General features: G+C 32.4%; 4 protein-coding genes across 4 annotated transcripts; 1 reads left to right on the top strand and 3 right to left on the bottom strand.

Annotated features, from left to right (window-relative positions):
• The first annotated feature begins 233 nt into the window (after window positions 1-233).
• Phax (phosphorylated adaptor for RNA export) lies at window positions 234-4,699 on the top strand. The gene is made up of 6 exons (XM_013307662.1): window positions 234-427; window positions 650-910; window positions 1,033-1,387; window positions 2,146-2,237; window positions 2,635-2,821; window positions 2,915-4,699. The coding sequence occupies exons 1-6, from the start codon at window positions 368-370 to the stop codon at window positions 3,163-3,165; spliced, it is 1,206 nt and encodes a 401-aa protein (XP_013163116.1). The 5' UTR covers window positions 234-367; the 3' UTR covers window positions 3,166-4,699.
• Window positions 4,700-4,868: 169 nt separating this feature from the next.
• Window positions 4,869-5,748, bottom strand: MHF2 (centromere protein X-like). Its single transcript, XM_013307663.1, has 3 exons — window positions 5,482-5,748; window positions 5,195-5,386; window positions 4,869-5,018 (listed from the first exon to the last, which is right to left on the bottom strand). The coding sequence occupies exons 1-3, from the start codon at window positions 5,581-5,583 to the stop codon at window positions 5,001-5,003; spliced, it is 312 nt and encodes a 103-aa protein (XP_013163117.1). The 5' UTR covers window positions 5,584-5,748; the 3' UTR covers window positions 4,869-5,000.
• A 342-nt stretch (window positions 5,749-6,090) lies between these two features.
• LOC106114454 (uncharacterized) lies at window positions 6,091-16,956 on the bottom strand. Its single transcript, XM_013307681.1, has 21 exons — window positions 16,500-16,956; window positions 16,136-16,265; window positions 15,860-15,966; window positions 15,226-15,400; window positions 14,758-14,886; window positions 14,226-14,499; window positions 13,599-13,747; window positions 13,064-13,341; window positions 12,482-12,635; window positions 12,023-12,154; window positions 11,551-11,687; window positions 11,406-11,432; window positions 10,964-11,128; window positions 10,380-10,593; window positions 9,782-9,925; window positions 8,675-9,347; window positions 7,901-8,181; window positions 7,531-7,706; window positions 6,939-7,286; window positions 6,606-6,714; window positions 6,091-6,421 (listed from the first exon to the last, which is right to left on the bottom strand). Exons 1-21 carry the CDS (start codon window positions 16,625-16,627, stop codon window positions 6,116-6,118), a joined length of 4,236 nt encoding a protein of 1,411 aa, XP_013163135.1. The 5' UTR covers window positions 16,628-16,956; the 3' UTR covers window positions 6,091-6,115.
• Window positions 16,957-17,383: 427 nt separating this feature from the next.
• Window positions 17,384-18,390, bottom strand: Apf (purine phosphoribosyltransferase family protein Apf). The gene is given in 3 exon segments (NM_001312048.1): window positions 17,384-17,676; window positions 18,046-18,131; window positions 18,210-18,390. Coding segments are annotated over 3 exon segments (426 nt in total). The 5' UTR covers window positions 18,322-18,390; the 3' UTR covers window positions 17,384-17,448.
• Window positions 18,391-20,056: the final 1,666 nt, after the last annotated feature.

Here is a 20,056-nt window from a genome sequence, read left to right as displayed (position 1 = left end):
TTCTGATACCGATCTTCTATTCCAAATATTCATCAAAAACCAGTAGCTACATAAATTATCAAGAGAGTTAAATGTCTTATGAAAGAAATTGCAGTCTGTTGATTTTAGCAAATTCTTGATAGAGGCTCACACGGCGATTACAAGATTTGTAAAAATTGTGTGGCTGTACAGTTTTGTTACCTTTGCTATATGTAAACAAAATTTGCAACAAAAAAAAATTATCTACGCCACAGGAGGGGAGGGGTAAAAATGACAGCTGCCTGAAAGTTATCCGTAATATATGGCAGTCTAAGGCGGAATAGTTTTAATTTTTAAAATACTTTAATGGTGTGGTATTTTTTAATTCCGATTACATTAAAAAACTATAATGTCGACGACAGAAGGGGATTTGGACATAGAAGTGTCCCATGAACTGGAGGAAGGCGAGGTTAGAGAACTAAAGTTTTTATAGTTTCGCCTGAAGATATTACGGTGTTTTGTTCAAGAAGACACGTTATTCTAAAAAAATATAGATATACCGAAGAAATATAAATGTTTTGCTATTAATAAATTGTCTTAAAACTGTCCAGTTCAGCCTATTAATGAAAAATAAAAGATTTGACATTTGGATTTACGTATTACGATAACTGAGTGTATTTTTTTGTTTTAGTTAGTGGAATCTGACGTTGAAGAAGGCACATATATTCCCCTTGCACGGCCAGAGACTTTTAACCCGCCATCCTTAGTAAATATGCAGATACAGGATGAGTTGAGCGATGAACCTTCTCATGAAGAGTCATCAGGATCAGAATCTGATGAGGAGCCACGCCGCAGAGCCAAACGAACCAAGTTACGCTTACGAAGATCACATCAGCAGCAGCAACAACAAACAAAACGAGATAAATATAATGTTTGGTGTAAAACAGTGCAGGTAATACATTAAAAAATGTCATTGATCCATGTGTTGTCCCAACTAATTGGGACTATCTTACTTTGCAAGCTGTGGCTAGCCTTATTCACCTACTCTGATAAGATATGTTTTTTGTTTTACAGGAGGATCTCTTGACAGAGGATATGGGAAGTATAGATGTGACAAAAAAAAGTGATTATGGTGTTGAATCTTATGATTATACAATTAAGTATAGGCTAGATGATAATTATATATCGAAAAAAGTTTTTTCAAATGATCAAATACACAACAGAGACAATACAAGTAATAAAAGAAGGCACACTGATAGAACAAATGTAAAATTAAGACTTGGCAAAAAAGTAAATTGCAATCAGCCTCGTGAAGAAAAACAAAAGCCAAGGTATTTACCTAATTTAACAGTCACCACAGAAGATCCGATAGAAAATATTGCAGAGGAAATTGCAGAAAAATTATCAGAATCAAAGAAGGAATTAGTTGGTATGCATTATTTTTAAATAAGCTGTCTAGAAGTTGAGGGTCAGTTACAAATTTTAATTTTTCTGAATATCCTATTGTAAATGACCAACTGACTCGAGGTGGCTTTCATGCAAATGCATTCATGCAGTTGAATTCAATGGAAATGAAAAATTATATTTACCCATGTCACAGACTGACAATGTAATTTATTGTCTATGGATTTATTTTGGAATGTTTTAGGATTTAGTTTGATGTTACAAACCCATCTATGAAGTCTGTGATTATCTTTATATATATAATTCTTCTGTGAGTGTATGTCACTGAACTTCTCTCAAACGACTGGACCGATTTTGATGAAATTTTTTGTGTGTGTTCAAGGGGATCTGGGAATGGTTTAGATTCACAATTTTCATCAAATATTAACTTCATATTAATTTATTCAAATTAAAGACGTGTAGACAGGACAATGTCGGGTCCACTAGTAGCTGTATAAAGATAAAACTTTTTGGATAGCTTTGTTTTAATTTCTGATTTTTATTTAATTTGACTATAAGTTTTTATGTATGTGGGTTTATATGTGATGATTCTTTGTGATAGGCTGCACTATAACTTCTATTCATTTTTTTTTGCACTATCATAATGGTCTTTTTTTAAATTAACATAATATTATTCAAGTATTAGATTGCGATTGCTACTTATCTCTAAAAGGTTACACATTTAGTACCACCAAATTACCTTTTGAGTTTATTTTAGTATGTAAATAGAGTATGTCTTTACAGTAAGAATTCTTCAAGTGGTTGGTGCAAGTAAAGCAATAGAATTATACAAAGAGACACAAAGAGTGGAAGCTGATGGTGGCATGCTTGTCATGGTTAGTATGCAATGATATTCCTATTTTACATATTTCAAATCTTCATATTAATATATATATATATTAGGGATTATAAATAGGTATACATTCAAGCTTTATTCTTGAACAGTTTACTCAATTCATTATCACCTGTGGGTCTTCTAGACTATTTTCTACATCTATTCCAATTTTCAACGAGATCCACGCATTCCGGTTAACAAACTTCCATCCATCTATCCATTCATCCAAACATTCTCATTTATAATATATAATATTAGTAAGATGAAAACTTTTGCAATGAAATTATTTGTTGTTTTATGCCGGTTTTTTTAATAAAGCATAGTATTGTCCAACAGTATATAGCATAAATTGGTAAAGCTGGGTAATGAAGCTTAACCAAATGATTTTTATTCTGCAGAATGGTACTCGTCGCAGAACATCTGGTGGTATATACTTCTTCCTCCTAAAGCATGATGAAGATATATCACAGGCTATGATCAGTCAGATATTTGTCGAGGATCGGAAGACATCAGCGCGTAAGGTCAAAAAGGCGCTTGCTAAGAATCGTCAGAAAATTATGGAAGAATTGAAACAGAGCTTAACAGGTACTACTTATTTTTATTTTGGTACAAGTCAATACTGTTAGGGCTATATAACTGTTATATAATGGCTGACCAATTTGTTGCTTTTTCTTATAGATTCTGAACTACCCTCACTTTTATCCCGGGGCGAGGCGACCGTGCAAACAGAGCACGGCTCCAACCCGCCGCCATCGCCAGCGACAGACGCACGTGAGTGCTCGAGCGACACAGATGCGCCGCAGTCACCCTCTCGGCCGCAGGCCAGTCTGCCTGACAGGACAGATCGAGACCCCAGACAACTTCACACATATGAAGACGATGATGACTTCTTAGAAGTGATGTGCAATGAAGAAATGGATCTTTTCTGAGTTTACCTGGTGCTTTAATTGCCTCAAAGTGGAGTTCTGATGAATTTGATTCCATGTGAATTGTTTTTTATGATTAGTAAAATCATAAACAAATGTGGTATCTATGACTAAGATATGTATCATTATTTTGAATTGTTATTGGGTGCTTGCAATGATTTGATCAAATATTTCAATAAGCATGGATAGAAATATCATTGGTGCAGGCACCTGGAATGGTCTACACTTGATAAGTATCAAAGGTGTTGTTTTTTTTGGAATTAATGCTATAAAAAAAAAATCTGTCTCACAATATTGTGTGTTCATGGTTACATGTGGTATAGTCAGTTTTAATATTTTTAATAGTATATTTCATATTAAGGAATATAATTGAAAGTGCTTTTGTAAACAATATTCACTTGATGTTAAGTGGGCAACGACTTATCATTGTCGGCAACAAAGGTATGGATTCACTGCCAGTCTTTTTATAAAGTAGAAAATGTGGATAAGTAAAATGTTGAGAAAGATTTAGTAGACATACCTCTAATTTAAATGAGGTAAATTGTCTAAACAATATACCACACAATTGGAGTAATAGAAAGCAGTTATTTCTGTTCCTAGGTACCCCAATGATGTAACCTAGTTTTAAAATATGACCCATAAAATATGTAAGTGAAGAATATAAGTGTTTGTTCACATTTTATCTATCATTTTTTATTAATAAAAAAAAAACTAAAGTTGCCAATGTTTACATTTTACTTTGTGATAAAATAATTGACTTTTGAGCAATCAGATGGGTCTGTGGTCTAGTGCTGGATAATTTGAGAGGTAATTTTCGCTGATATGTATATCTGTTCTATTGTGACCTAAACAACTCTTGTCAATAGTTTCAAGAATCAGTTGGGTTGATTGTTTTTAAAAGTATTGCTTATTACTGTATATAGATACACGTCCATTGGATCGCGCAAGACCCAATGCACGCACGGCATGCAACGGATTTTAGTTAGCTTTATATGATTTTACATAGATTTGCGTCCATTATCCACGCCGCCCGCATCATATCAAGACAAAGCTAATCCGTTTAGCCCGTGCGTGTGTTGCGACTGGCACGAGCCAATGCACACATACCTTTAATTTTACTTTTGACATCTCAATTATGTAAGAGACTTGTCTTAAATATTGTTTTAGTTTTCAATACAATTTCATGTAGAGAATAGCATGGGCATTATGATGTTCTCATCCGCCTATAAAATTATTTTTGTAAAAAAAAACCATTGTCTATGGTTTTGAGTATTTGGGCTGTAAAATTAGCTATATTTGTAGACAATAAATATTTTTATTATTTAGGTTTTCCTCTCATGTATACTCCTACCATTGAAATATTGTTTAATTAGTAATTTATTGTGAAAGTGTAAAAATCCTATTGTTAAGTGGTCCAGAGTTTTGTATTTTTACATTAAGAAAGATTTACGAATTGTGAGTTTTTCATAGAATTGTGTGATCAGTGTGCGAAATGTTACTAAACAAACTCTGGAATATTTGTATAATAAACATTTTAAAAAATACAATATTTGTACTTCCCTAAATTCGCCTATGTCCTAATCTTATCATAATTACCTCCTCTGTTCTAAGCTAAAGGGACAAACCTTTAGATACTCTAGCCATACATGCTACTATTATGTGAAGAAAAAAAAAACTAAAAATTAAAAACACCAACAATTTAATATATTGTTTTCACTATAACAGTTGGAGATTTTATTGGTTCAGGATAAAATGGACAGCAAGTAGATCTCATTTATGTTATATACTATAAATACATAAATGTTGTAAATGTTAAACATCTTCATTATGTCAAACATTTATGGAAAATCGCACATCTGAAACCATAAACAAAATCATTACTATCTTACTGTTATGGTTGAATTTATATTTCCAAAAGATATCGGCTTCAGATTCTCATTCAAACTGCAGCTTACTTAATAAAACCTTAGTGCACCAAAGTAACATAGGTATAAGAAATTTTGTTTAAATATAGTCTCATAAAGATACTGACTATTTGTTCCATACACTTTTCAATATGTTCAACTTTGATTTCAGTGCAGCCATCTTTTATAGCCAGTCTTCCCGCCCGATGACAACACTCCATGATCAAACAATTGGCTAATTGTTTAACCAGAGGTAAAACATCAGGTCCCAGTTTAGTTTTGCCCTCGAATTGATCTTTTAACAACATTTTTAATACATCCTAAAAGAAACTCTTTGTTCATTATAAATACTTTTTTTTGTTATAAAATATCTTTGTTGATTGTAATTATAAAAAATAACTTGGAAAATTCTTACATCCTGTATAGTGCTCGAAATCATAATATTATCGTTATCTTCTGTAAAAGCATCTATGGAGTTTTCCTCGTTCTCGTTGGCGTTGCTTTTCTCGTAAGACATATTATTACGTAGTATTGTAGAATAACGATTTTTTTATTTTTGACATAGAAAATTATTTATTTATGACTACCCGCTGCTAAAGCTCAAATGGAAAGTAGAAAGGTAGAAAGTAGAAATTGAAACTTATCGATCGGATCGGGATGTCATCTTGACAGCACCATATTTTGATATGTTGACCAATGAGGGAGCGGCGGCTAGTTTAATGTTGCCATTTTTAAGATTTCAAAATTTCATAAAAATATATCACAAAATGTTATAACATGTTGATTAGTTTCCTAATGAGTTTTGATGTATCAATTTAAATAGTAACAAATTAAGATGAGAGTTCAGGTCATAAGTTGCAAATAAATTTTTTGGAGTAGCAATATCGATGACTTTCGGAAGAAATCAGGAAATGTTTGCTCCCTGACAATTCTAAAGACTCAAGAAATTAATTTCTTTTGTTTTCCGCACAATGGCGATAAATATTTTGGACATAAAAGAAGCATTGTTAAAAAAATTGTTTATTTAAATAAATTAATATATAAAAAACTCAGTTTTCACTTATTACCAACATATCTAATAAATACATAACACGATCTGTTACATCTTTGACTGACTTATGAGGCAAACTATCGGTTATGATTTGTAAAACGTTCATTTCTTCAACAATATCCAGGATAGTTTTATTTTTGCGCTCCTCGCGGGTAAAAGACTGTTTTAGTACTTCAAGTATTAATCTGTCTTCAGACCTTTGCCACTCAGGGGCCTCTTGTTTTACTGTTTCATCGTCAGACATGACCAGTTCAATCTTAATGTCACTCACATTCAATTTTTTACCATCACTGTCAGACATATCCTGCAATAATATAATAGAGTGTAAAACAAAACATATCAAGTGCAAAAAAAACCACAGTAAACCAATCGAGATTGTTTTTATCAATAATTTACATAATTTAATAGTTAAATATTATACAAAAAATTAATAAATTAACTTAAATTGACTTCTAGATAATGAAAGTGGATTTACAAACTACACTTACCTCCGTATATTCTTCAATTGGAATGTATTTTTCTTCATTAATTTGACTCTCAGACTGTTCGTTGTCTATTTCTTTGGTATTCAGATCTTTACCATTTCTGTTATCAGGGCTACAGATTTATGAAATACAAATAAACTTTAAAAAGTTAAAGACATATTTACTATACAAATATATCTAAGAAATTACACAACAGATTTTCTTTTTAGGGTGCTCTTTGTACTAACAAAAGGGTATATATATCAAGAAATATTTATGTTTAAATAAGATTTGTTAAATTATAAATAACATAATTTGCTTTAAATTAAAGGAATCTTGCAATACTAAACTACGTACTTTGAATGATGATGGTCACAGTCCATAGCTTCCGGTTCTTCGCATATGGTCAATCTGACCTCATGCTCAGAGTCGCGTCGTCGTGCGATTTCTTCATCTGGGGTACCAGATGGCTGGTCCTGCATTTCCTTACTCATACTGCGAGTGGTGACTGATGAAATTGGTTTAGATTCTACTGGGTTTACAGATATAACTGGTTCTCGTTCAACGCAATTAGTTATAGTTTCAATTGGTTCATGTTCATTGTTAGAGGTTACGTTTTTTACTGGCTCACATTGCGTTCTGGTGGTTACACTATTATTTGGTTCAGATTCCGTTAGACATTTAACTGGCTGTGATTCATTTTTGCTATAAAAATAAAAAAGTAAAAATGGATTATCTGTATGTAACATTACGAAAAAATCGATGTCATTATATACTTGATAATGAAAAATCAATTTTTAAATTGTTTCCTGCCTGTCTATGTGTTTACAAAGCCGCATTTTATCCGGGTAATCTTTGAAACGGCTGGACGGACCGACTTTGATGAAAAGTTAAGATATTTTTTTATTCTATGTTGAAAAGCTACAAAAACAAAATGGCGAATGTTTACCTGTCCAGCCTCCTATGGGGGAAAAGATTGAAGGTGTGAGTAGCGAGGTGTGCGTGTCCGTCCATGTGTCTCAGCAGATCTGTGCAGATGTCGCACGCGGACGCCTTGTTGTCCGTGAACGTTACGATCAGCCGAGATAGTAGCGCGTGTCTCTTCTTTTTGTCTGTCACTTCTTCCTACAAAATTAAACCGTATTTAACTGCACTCACAATTATTAATTATATACTAAGAGAGGTTCGACAAAAAGGTAAATAAAAGATGAGACGTAAATCATATAAAAGCTACTTATAAGTTTAAAATATGTTGGGCAGATGGCCTAAATGCTTATAAATCAATATTTGTGGCTAAAAAAAAATAGAAAATAGTTTACCGATATCCTTTTAACTAGATCCGGGGCACAGGCTTGTGTGAAATAATCCTTAAATCTATTTATCTTGTCCGCCTGCTCCGGTGTCAGACATCTGAGGAACTCTTTAAATATATCCACGAGTTCCACATCGAATATCTTCTCTAAAGCTTTAGCTAATTTGACAGGATCGTCTGTTTCTTCATCGAATTTAGATAAATTTATGTAAGCGTTTTTCTTAATAAATGGATTTCTTGCTAATGACAGTCTGATTAACATTTTCATTTGTAATGTTGTCGCAAATGCTGAAAAAAAAATGCTTTTTACTTTTGTCTAAAATAGGTAAAAAAAAATCAATTTGAAAAGTAAGTTTGATTGATAAGTCTAATCTCTGGAATTTTGTCTTTTTTCATTGAATACGTTAATTATTAAGAAAGGTTATAAGCTATTTAACATCACGCTAATACCTTTAAGTGTTGAACAAAACCAAAAAAATACAAAAGTAAATATTAAGGGTAGCTAGTTTAACATAAGCATAAAGAATACTATACTAGCTGTCGCTCGCGACTCCGTCCGCGCGGAATTAAAAAAAACTTAATAAGTAACCTATATGTTCTTCCATATTATGTTATACTTGTGTACCAAATTTCATTAAAATCCGTTGAGTTATTCCTGAGATACATTCAAACAAACATCCATACATCCATCCATACATCCCAATGCGTATCATACTTTTGTATAGTAATATAAATTAATTATAATTATAATAAAATATGAATATAATTAATCGTATTTTACCTAAATCATTAGGATCTGAGATATCATCAATTTCAAAAATACTGTCATCTTTTAAATTGGAGTTGAGACCGTTTTTATCATTACATTGCGATAGTTTTTGTGACATATATTTGTGGACGTACATTGAACGATGTTTGAAAAATCTTAACAGCATTCTTAATTTATTTGTTACTTTTGGTCTCTGTATACATTTACATGGGCATTTTATTACACGATTTTGTTTTGGTTTTATATATTCTGTTATCAAAGTCTGTCTTTGTTTACATATTTTTCTTAATAAAACGCAACAACTACAATGTTTTTCTGATATATTTTGTTTGTTTTTTGTTTTAATTTGATGTTTGTTTTCTTGTTTTTGTTCCGTAGTGTTTGTTATATTGTTTTGTGTTGTTTCGGATGTACTACATATCGGTTGCGAGACAGAATTAACTGTGATAGTGCCATTTGTTATATTTTGTACATCCGACGTATTTATATTAGCTTTTTCTATATAAATTATTTGAGTATCATTTTGTTCTGAAGTCTCAGGTGTTATATATGAGATGGGTTTTTTCTTGATTTTTATAAAATCATTGGGCAAAGGTTTCTTTAACTCTGGTATTATTTGTTTCCCCAATGCAATATCAACACCTCGCGGTTGTACTGTGCTTGTTTTACGACCGTACAGATGATCCTGAAAAAAAAAATATTTTCTTGTTTTTTTTAAATATTTCTAGAGATTTTTTTCATCATTAATGCATATATTTTTATGTTTAAACTAGCTTTTGCCCGCGACTTCCTCTGCAAGGAAGTAATAAAAAACTTTTTATCAGAAGATTATGTGATCTTGGAGGCTATGATCTACATTTATGGCGAATTTTTTGGAGATTGCTTGATTTTCTTACACCCAAACATTCACATCTTACTAAAATTATAAATGCAAATGTTTTAATGGATGGATGAATGTTTCTTAGAAGGGATCTCTATGTAGAACATAGTTTGGAAGAACACATAGACTACCAATAAAGTTTTTTTTAATTCCGCTCGAACGGGGTCGCGGGTACAAGCTAGTTTATAATATTAATAAAAGTAAGATTAATATAATATATAATCAAAGAATAATCTTACTCTAAATCGTTTGCTTGTCTTAGCGAGGTGTCTCAGCCATATCCGAGGCATCTCGTACTCTGGCTGCTCGTACAGAGTTATCCGCGGGTTGTACGGCAGCAGCTTGTGCTGCACAGCTTCCACCTTGCGGGACTCGAAGAATTTCTGATAAAGACCAAGACAGGTCAACAATTAAGTATTACAAGTGCTATAATAACTAAGAGAAATTTATTTTAATAATACTAAAAAAAAACAGAAGTGTGATTTGCCCATTTATTTAACATCATAAGTTGGAAAGTAAGGCGCAAGCGGCCACCAGAATTCGCTGAAATAGCATTGCGACTTCAGCCCAATGATATTAGCAATTGCAGATGTGTGCCTACCTTTAATTGTCAGAAGAGAGGAGGCACAGAAAGAGAATATATCTCTGTCAAAATCACTTCCCCTTCCCTTTCCTTATAAGATAAACTTTGATCTTATTGTTTAATTACAATAGATATCAAAAGAATGTATAGAATTAAAGTGACAAAATTAAGGAGGAATATATCATGCTATCTCTTTCGTACAGCCATAAACTCTTTTTAGACGAAGTATCCGGACATAATGCTATCTCTCTTACACATATGGGGTTCTCCTTGTCGTTGCGGCGCACGTAGCGCACGTGGTGCAGCAGCGTGTGCGGGGCCAGCCACGTCAGCATGTAGCGGCACAGCAGCCGCACCGCCGCCTTCAGCCCCGCGCGTCCACCACTACCACCACCGCTCCGCAGCGGGTACAGGTCAGGGTTCTCTTCAACGTACGACCAGAACTCGTCCAGACCCAGAGCTATCAGTCTAGTAATGCCCGAAAAATCGCGAATTAATAACCCAAAACGATTCGATTATCGACTGCATAAAACAGAATTCTAAGTTTGAAGTACAAAAGACTTAAGTACAAAAACTTAATCAATCCTCTTCAAAGTACAAAATCTTTGTAAAAAAAACTTTTTGAAATATAACATACGTAGTCCAGGAAATTAATTCCCTATCCACGTTTTATTTGATGCTCAAAAAATTATTACTAAGTCTTGTTATAGCTACTACATATTAGCGTAAATTATAATTCTTACGATGACATATTTTCGATATTTCTTCCTATGTGGCAAACGAAGCATAAAAATGGCAAAGATACTAGGACAGCAGATGTATAGAGGTAGTAACCGACCTATCCTCCGGCGGCAGGAACTTGAACCTCTTGAGTGAGTCAGGACGGTACATCATGGGCGGCAGCAGGTGCGGGTAGAGGAACACGCAGCTGTTGGCCACCACGTCCTTCAGCGTGTCGTGGAAGTCACCGATGTGTAGAGAACACGACGCGCTACGGTTGCGACTGACAAACAAATATTACAGATAGATATTTTTCTAGATACCTTTATAGAAATGTCAATTAGTCGCCAAAACACCCTGTACATATTATAAAAACAATTAAACAATTAATCTCTAGTCATGACGCCTGTTTTACAATATAGCCATCCCTTTCATTCTCTGTGAAAAGAACAGAGATAGCAAATATTCTTATACATTTTTCATAACATTTGAAATGACATTAAGAAACATTCCTAATAGTAACCTTTAACAATAAACTCGTCATGTTATTTTTAACTCACCTTCTTTGAACTTCTTTTTTGATATGTCTGAAACAAGAAAGAGTCATTATTTTATCGTCATTTTACGCTACAAATCCAAAAATTGTCTTCCAAAATTAGTTAACAAAGTATTTAATTTGATATGAAACAGAGTAAGATTACTAACTCAACCATGGCGGTGTTTTCTGGTGTGACTTGAGAGACGGTATTCTCCCAAGTGGTGACGAGGTCCAGGGCGGGCTTCAAGTTACACACGTTTACTACAGATTTATGGTTAGCAGAAGCCAAATTGTTTAACGTTTCCTGTAAAATTATATATACAGAATGATTATAATCATAAATTTACATCACTCGTCATAAAACCGTCATATTTCCTAACAAAGAATTTGTAGTACTCCGTTGTACACGTAATTCCAGGACATCCTGTATAATATAAAAATGTTTCATAATTCACGATTTAAAAAAAAATATTTTTTTGAAAAAGAATAAGAGAAATTTTGTACACATGTTATATGCACTGGAAATTATTAATTAATATAGTGCTAAAAGAAAATGACATACAAGATATTACAAGATGTTTACTTTAGTACCTTTACTAATGGTGCACATAAATTAGTCGTATTATATATTATACTTACCAAATATTCTTTATATTTAGGTGCATAAGACCAGTATGTGGGATGTGTGAATAACTGCAGAAAGTTGGATGCAGCCAACTGAACGTGTTGTCGAATCTGTTGCTCGAGTATTAATATCTGTTCTGGTAATACCTGCAAATAATAATAAACACTAAGACGCTAAAAAATAAAAATAAAAAGTTCTCAGCTTAATTTAAAAAGATATAAAATATAGGCAAGGTTTCTCATCATCTCTTTCGCGGAATACAAAAGTTTTATTGATTGAATTTAAATTATTGAAAAAAAATATTGTAGAAATAAAAGATTGGTTGTTTTTTTTTTTTAATATCGGTTCAGTATTTTTTAAGTTTATTAAAAAAACAGGGAATTTTCATTATTATTAGTAAGTAGTCGAGAATTCAATGTAATAGTGCGTGCGTGAGTACGTGTGTGCGTGCGCTTTAAATGTATAATACTGACTGAGGGTTCAGCGGAGAGCTGCACGATGACCAAAGGCTGGTCGGTGTGCTCCGCCTGCAGCACCAGCGGCGGCTGCGGCGGCGGAGACTGCGCACCAGATGCAACCCCACCATCCACTCCCGCAGCCTCTTCCACCACAACCACCACATTCGGCCTACACACACAAGACTAAGACTAAAGAAAAAAACCTTACTAATATTATACATACAAATGTATGGATGTTTTTAGAAGGTATCTCCAGAACGGCTTCATGGATATTGCTGAAATTTGGCAAAGAACATAGACTGGAACAAAACATAGGCTACTAATTAAGTTTTTTTTTAATTCCACGCGGATGGAGTCGCGGATGACAGATAGTAAATCATAAATACGATGAAGAAGTAGAATTGTCTTACAGAGATTTTCTACAATGGAACCTCACTGTTATATTTATTATAATAAATTGCTCCTTTATACCTATCGGTCTTGACAGACAGGCGGACAACAAAGTGATCCTATAAGGGTTCCGTTTTTTTCCGTTCGAGGTACGGAACCCTAAAAAAACCTTTTATTTATCAGAATTAATAAGTAAAAGAATCTTACGCGGGTATGAGTGTAGCTAATGATATCTGTTCTCCTATAATTGTTACTGGCATTGTATTCCATGCAGTTTGACTTTCATTCACCGTCGTTACCATGGTTACTTCATTCTCTATCTCTTTCTTGCTCTCTTTTATTTTATTGTTTTCATCTCTTCGTTCTCTTTCTATATCTTCTGGTTCAATTTTACCAATAGAGAAATGTGTACTATTTCTGTTTATAGTATTTGATGCACTCTCCTCCTCAGATTTTGGTTCTTGCTTACCCTCCCAAACACCATTCTAAAATATAATAACAAGTTCGTTTAAGTGGACCCTTTTTTATATAATTTTTTAATTTATTTTTCTTTACTAAAATTCAAGTGCAAGATAAATAAAATAATTAAAAAAAACGACTAAGTAATTAAACCATTTTTATCCAAAAATTTTTCAACGCAAAAAATACCCTTACTTTTAGAAAAAAAATTCGCTAACACCAATTTAAAAAAATACATTTTATTATTTTCCAAGGCTATAAGAAAATAAAATATTCTTCATACCTCTGCAGCATTTTTCCCAGTTACTTTACTTGCAATTTCCTCAGCGGAAGGCTCCGGCATTATATTGAACAATTCAGTCATCAAATCATTGAGTTCCTTCTTTGATATCTTTATTATACTATTATCTAACACTTCCTCGTCATCATCATCTGTAAGGAAGTATAGTCGAGGACATATATTCCCTACCCGTTCTGGTGAAATGTCATTTTTTACTGACAATATAATTAGTAATACTTGTCATAGAAACATTGTTAAATTATAACTGTTATGGTGACATTTAAATGTACTATATATTCCATCCAGTTAATTGATATCTTTGATAGAACAGTACAAGAAATTTTAGAAAGCGTCTAGTATTTGTGTCACTTCATTACAAAAATACAAGTAACTCCTCTGTATAACATTAGTGAGAAAAATTGTACGTTTGTACGTTAAGGTATATATATATATATATATACAATCTCTTAGTTGTGGAACATCAACATACAACCTCTAGGTTGTGATATATTTTAGAGGCTCAATACATAGTACAAGTCACTAGACAGGACTGCGCTAGTAATTCTTTAGAAATTTACATTTCAATTGGAAAGAATAGCTTTCATTGAGGATTATTATCATGTGACTTACGTATATCAGGGTCCGCTGCAACATTATATTCTGGATCTGCTTCATCATCATCTTCATTCTTGACCAAAGCGGAGGCTGGATTGAGGCACTCCTCTAAGAATTCATTCCATACAGGATCGTCCACATCCACTGTAGGTACATCATCAGGTGGAATGAATGAACTCTCTATATGCTCTATTGGTGTTGCCGATAAACTTAACTTAGATCTAGTTCTGAGTGCTATTGTGGCTTCTTCTTCTAAATTTAATTTGCGACGTATAGGCGTTGCTTTGTTCTGTAGAAAGTAAATAAAGTTATTACCTAAACATTGTATTTTTCTATTAATATTATACAAAGAATTTTTTTTGTAAGGGTAACACTGTGGTGATTATCGACATCCATAGAAGTACCATACCAGAGTAACTGCAGATGTATTTCCAGTAAAAATTAGTTGTCTTTTTTATTCTAGATCCTTCAATATATATCTGAGAGAATAAATATGTTTAGAGATTGATTGGTGAAAGAATTGTTCCTAGGTATTTTTACAACTTACTTGTGGTACTTTAAATGGGCCGTCTTTAACAACTTTCGGGGACACAAGGCTCTGTGATTTTGGAGTCGCTGGTGTTCTTGGCAACGAGTCTACGTCGCTACTAGATTCCACTGTGTGTTCATCATCACTCTAACAAATAAATAATAAATTTATATACAACAAATAATATTTATCACCAAAAAGGAATGTAAAATATTTATTGTATTAAAAAAAGACATGAAGTATAATAAAATTATTCTGGACTATTTCAAATCTGCAACATGAATTTAAGTTAGATTTCAGAAATGTTTTGTCTACAACTTAAAAAAATCTTATACTTATCATAAAAAAAACATAATTTGATCAAAGAAATAGTCATTAGTCCATCATTCACAAAGTAAGAGTTAAAACCCACAAAATACTTCAAAATAGGTCAAGATATTTACGTTCCTCGATTATTGGTTAATTGTCAAACTATAATTATCATACCTGGACATCATCATGAGTGGGTTGATACTCATCATCATCTTCATCCTCCGGCAACTCCTGGGCTATGAGAGCTTTCACTTCAGGCCTTGTTTTCACTGGAATATGTTTGATTGGTGTCAATTCTAAATTCTCTAAATTCCATCCAGTTGATTTTGGTAAATCTTTCATCAGTTCTCTATAGTAAAAATATTATGATTACTTATAAGGAAAATATAATAAATGAACATGTATTATGCCGCAGTGAACTGTATCCACACTAATCAGACATACTTATAGTAAAGAAAAACATCATGATGCAACCTACACATATCTGCTAAGAACTTCAAAGTTATGTATGAATTGAACCCGCAATTGGCAAGCATGGTTGACTTTGGAGTCCTCTATAACTTACGAGTAGACTCTGAGCCCCACAGTACTTATGTATCATCATAATACTCAGCCTAAACTTGTCCACTGCTGGACGTAGGCCTGTAGGTAGTACTTATGTATATAGAGCTATATTTTTTTTGTGAATGTTTTTAAAAACCAACACTAAATATTCATTTAATAACATTGCAGTATGTTTTACTATAAATATTTGTATACTTATTAAATGTATAACATTGAAATAATAGAATTACTTGTAATTACTTACTTTACTTTAGCTCTAGTTAATTTTGGTCTGATTTTTTCTTCCAAAATTTCTTCTTCTTCTTCCCTTAACTTTACAAGAGCTAATACATGATCATTTGTGACTACTTTCTGTAAAATTAATATATATATAATTATGTTATATACTATTTTTATATTTAACATATACATAGCCACTAGTCTGGTGATTACTTTCATACGAAAAATGAGTAGCATTTAACATATTAGAGACAATAAAACATAACATTAGTAAGTGTTCAAGTTTTGTTGTATCTCTTACCTTAAGTATTTTCTTAACACTAATATCATCCAGGTTATTTTTAATAGCTGACGCATGGACATTCTTTTCCATTTGGAATGAATTCTCTGTGAGTACACCATCATCACCTTCAGAACTACTTGAGTCCAACCTGAAAACATTAGAAACATTATAAAAACTGTAGGCTTTTATTATATTTTACAAAGAATAATTTAATTTGTAATCAATAGAATGTCATTTGGTTCTGTTTCTGCTAAAGAAACATCTATTTCTGATACATAAACGAAATATGTCTAGCTATAACTTACAATATCATTTGCAGATCATTTTTAATTATTTTGCAATTACCCCCTTATTTACTAAAAAAAACGTTAGTATAACCTACCGTTTTCTTTTCCGAAGCCTCGTTCTTACATTCAATTTAGTGTTATTTTCTGAAATTGATTTTTTCGGAGACTTATCCGATTCAGATGAATTATCTGAGCTATGAATATTATTTTCTGCTTCACTCATAATTCTAAACTTACTAGTGTCAACTGTTCTTTTTAAAATTATGAACTAGTGAATACTAAGAATTTAATAAATTTTAAACTTAGGCTACACATAGTATATAAATAATAATCACAAACACGAATTGTTTTTTTTGTCGCAAATCGGCACAAGTTGTTCAATAGACCACGATAATAACTCCTAAGATTTACACTTTTAAATTGTTGTAGTCCAGCAAATACCAAACTTAGATTTGAGTTCTAAGATTATACTTTTCAATTTAGCATGAAAACAAGCGGCTTTTTGCAAAAAAAACGGACATCAGCACGGAATCGTATCAGTCGTTATTATTACGTCAATGTCAAACCCGTTGTGTCAAATTCTTTAGACATTTTCGTTCTAAAACTTTAATTTCAGTAAAGCTGCTTTAGCTGAAGTTTTAAACCAATATTTTCTACGTAATTTCTTTACGAATCGCTTCGTCGTTTTTTATGTTATAAGGTAGCATCCGAGCAAGCGGCCACCTGGGTTTGCCGAAATAGCGAAGCGACCGCTGCTCATTGATATATGTTATAGGTAATTGCAGATGTGTTGCCTACCTTTAATTAACGGAAGCGTCAAGAAAAGGGTGGGAAAGGAATGTAAACTAATATTAAGCGGCAAGAACACTCATCAGACAAACCACACGGCAGACATGTGAAAAGGATATGTTCTACTTCACACATGTCTGCCGTGTGGATATATAACTCAGCATAGCTATGAGCTAAATAAATTAAAAGATTATAAATATACATATATATTATTATTTATTTCTTATCTAAGATAACATTTTTGTTTGCTTTAATTTACACAAGCTTGACTGCTTTTTCATGGAAATCTGCTAGCAATAGTTTCATGTCATCAAATCCTGATAATTCCTGAGCCTGTTGTAATGGCAGCCACTTGTAGTCTTGATGTTCATCAGACAATGTCACATTTTGTTCTGGTTTTTTCAGCTTAGCTAACCAGTATATAACGCATTTTGGTTTTTGATTGACTTCATAGTTAAGTGTGTAAGATATATCTTTATAGATCTGCAAAGAAAAAAAAACATAATTAGGTATTGCACTGGCGCAAAGTGGGTCTCAAAGAAAAACATAGCAACATAATTACACAAAATATGCTTGAAACTTTGAGCGAACACCACTCTTCTCAAATAAAACTACTTACATATGTCTCTTATCAGGTCCAATATCAGGACAAAAAAAAATATATGATCATAAGCAATTTTATAATTTTATTAATGGTTAATGACAGTAAATATATAAATTGGTGAACTATTGATTCAATTTTGTTCAATAGAAACCATTTATAAGTAAAAAATTTAGTGGTTTATTACATTTTCAAAAGTAAAAGCTCATTAAAATGTATGGGAAAAATACATTTTCATATTTCTGACTTACTTCTAAATCATTCTCTGAATATCCTGCTTCTTCCTTAGTTTCTCTCAAAGCTGTTACCCAATTCGATTCACCAGGATCAACATGACCTAGATATAGGAAATTGTAATATGTAAGTAATAAACATTAATGAATTACTCTACGGATTAAACATTATAAGTTATTACCTTTCGGTGGTGTCCAATGATGTTGGCCGTATGAAGTTTGCAATAGGAGAAACTGTATTACTTTATTTGTGTAGCGAAATATCACTAAACCAGCTGCACTGGTTAGTGACATGATAAAATCTGCGACTTAAAATTAAAGTGGAAACTATTGAAAAGTGTATGAAATGAAATAAATTTAATTTTTTACATTGTTGATAATTTCGTTAAGGGAAATAGTTTGACGGCTGTTCTGTTTAGACATTGACAGTTGACATAACATCTTAGACTTAAGTCAAATCAAATCAATTAAAACCTACCAAAACCAGCTATGCGTTTAATTTTCGTCAACATTGTAGGCGTAAAAAATATTTCATTCGTACATTTAGGAAAAAAAAGTGGCCTGTTTTTCAGTGAACTTGGTTTTAAACTATGTTTTGCTAGAATATTTCTCTTTAGAGCACTGCGTTTTTTTCCGGTAGATTTGTGATAAATTTATGGCAACTCAAAAATGACAGGTGTTTCAATTTTTTTTACTTTTCAAAACTTTAGGAAACGTTATGACGGGAACTAAACCAAAGAGTATATAAAATAAGAGACGGGACTCTTGACTAATTAGATACACAAACGGAGAATAAAAATTGACATTTTCAATGCTAGCAATATTATGAACAAGTCTACGTTGCTACCAACCTAAAAAAATCAATCTATCAATTTCCGTTTTGACGTTTGAAAGTATTATTCGAGGGAAAACAATTTTGGAAAAATAAAACAATTTCGTTAATTGCAACTTTATTTAATCTTCTGACTAAAGCGAACATATTTTAAGAACGCAACATAATGCTCATTGCTTTCGTAATAATACCATTATTGTTTAGTTCACCAACAAAATACCCCAACTTTGATAAATGCTTATTTGTTCCAGTTTGTTTATTTGATAGATCATATTTTCTGATAGAACTGGAGTAGTAGTGCCACTCTTGTCTTGAGAAATAGAATAACACTGGAAAGAGATTAGCTCCTCTCTGTTGGTAAAATATTTAGAAAATTGCTAACAAGACAATATGCATTGAAGCAAAACAAATCGTCATCATCAAGCTCACTATACGGACACACTATACTCCACTGAGGAGCTCGGAGCCTACCCTCAAGAATGCGACTAGGTCTTATTCAACAATGCAGAGCCAGTGAGGGTTGGTTGACATATCTTTGAATTTCTATGCAGTTGTATGCAATTTGTAATTACAGTAAGAATGTCTGATGGATGTTATCATGAAATTCGAAGAACTCATTACTATATAGCGGAGATCGTACCTGGATATGTAAAATATGATCCGGTCAAGCGCCAACTGCACTGCCGACGCTCCAAATAGTCCCCTAATCCAAACTTTTCCTATCAAAACATTGCAAATGTACAAGTCATGTTAAATATTATGTACTGTAAAAATAGAATACATAAATATTGTATTCTATTTTTACAGTTTTACTTCTCAAATAAATTCATAAAATTATCATGAACCTAAAGATTCCGCATTTTAACTCTTTTGTTAGTACTATTCTCCATAGATGTGTAACCTATAGATTCCTTAACGAGGAAAAATAATGAGCTTAGGAGGCATCATTTTGGGGAAAAGTACCTGTGTTGAAATTTAAATTACTTGTAAGAAAATTGTATACAATCTCTGTTTATTTTTTATTACTTAGTTCAAAAAAAGTTTAAGATATATAATAAGTTGTGATATTTGTAAAATCCAAATTTAATAAATTAATTTTGTTTCATATTTTTCACTAAATGGTATTTTTTTTTATCTTTTGTACTTGATACTTAATTCCCTATATTTGAGTATATTTTTATTTTCTATACACTGCAT

This window comes from Papilio xuthus, unplaced genomic scaffold, assembly GCF_000836235.2.
Source record: "Papilio xuthus unplaced genomic scaffold, Pxut_1.1 DF828142.1, whole genome shotgun sequence".
In the NCBI taxonomy this organism is placed as follows: Eukaryota; Metazoa; Arthropoda; class Insecta; order Lepidoptera; family Papilionidae; genus Papilio; species Papilio xuthus.
Note: the sequence above shows the minus strand (reverse complement) of the source record. Positions and strands in the feature narration are given on the sequence as shown.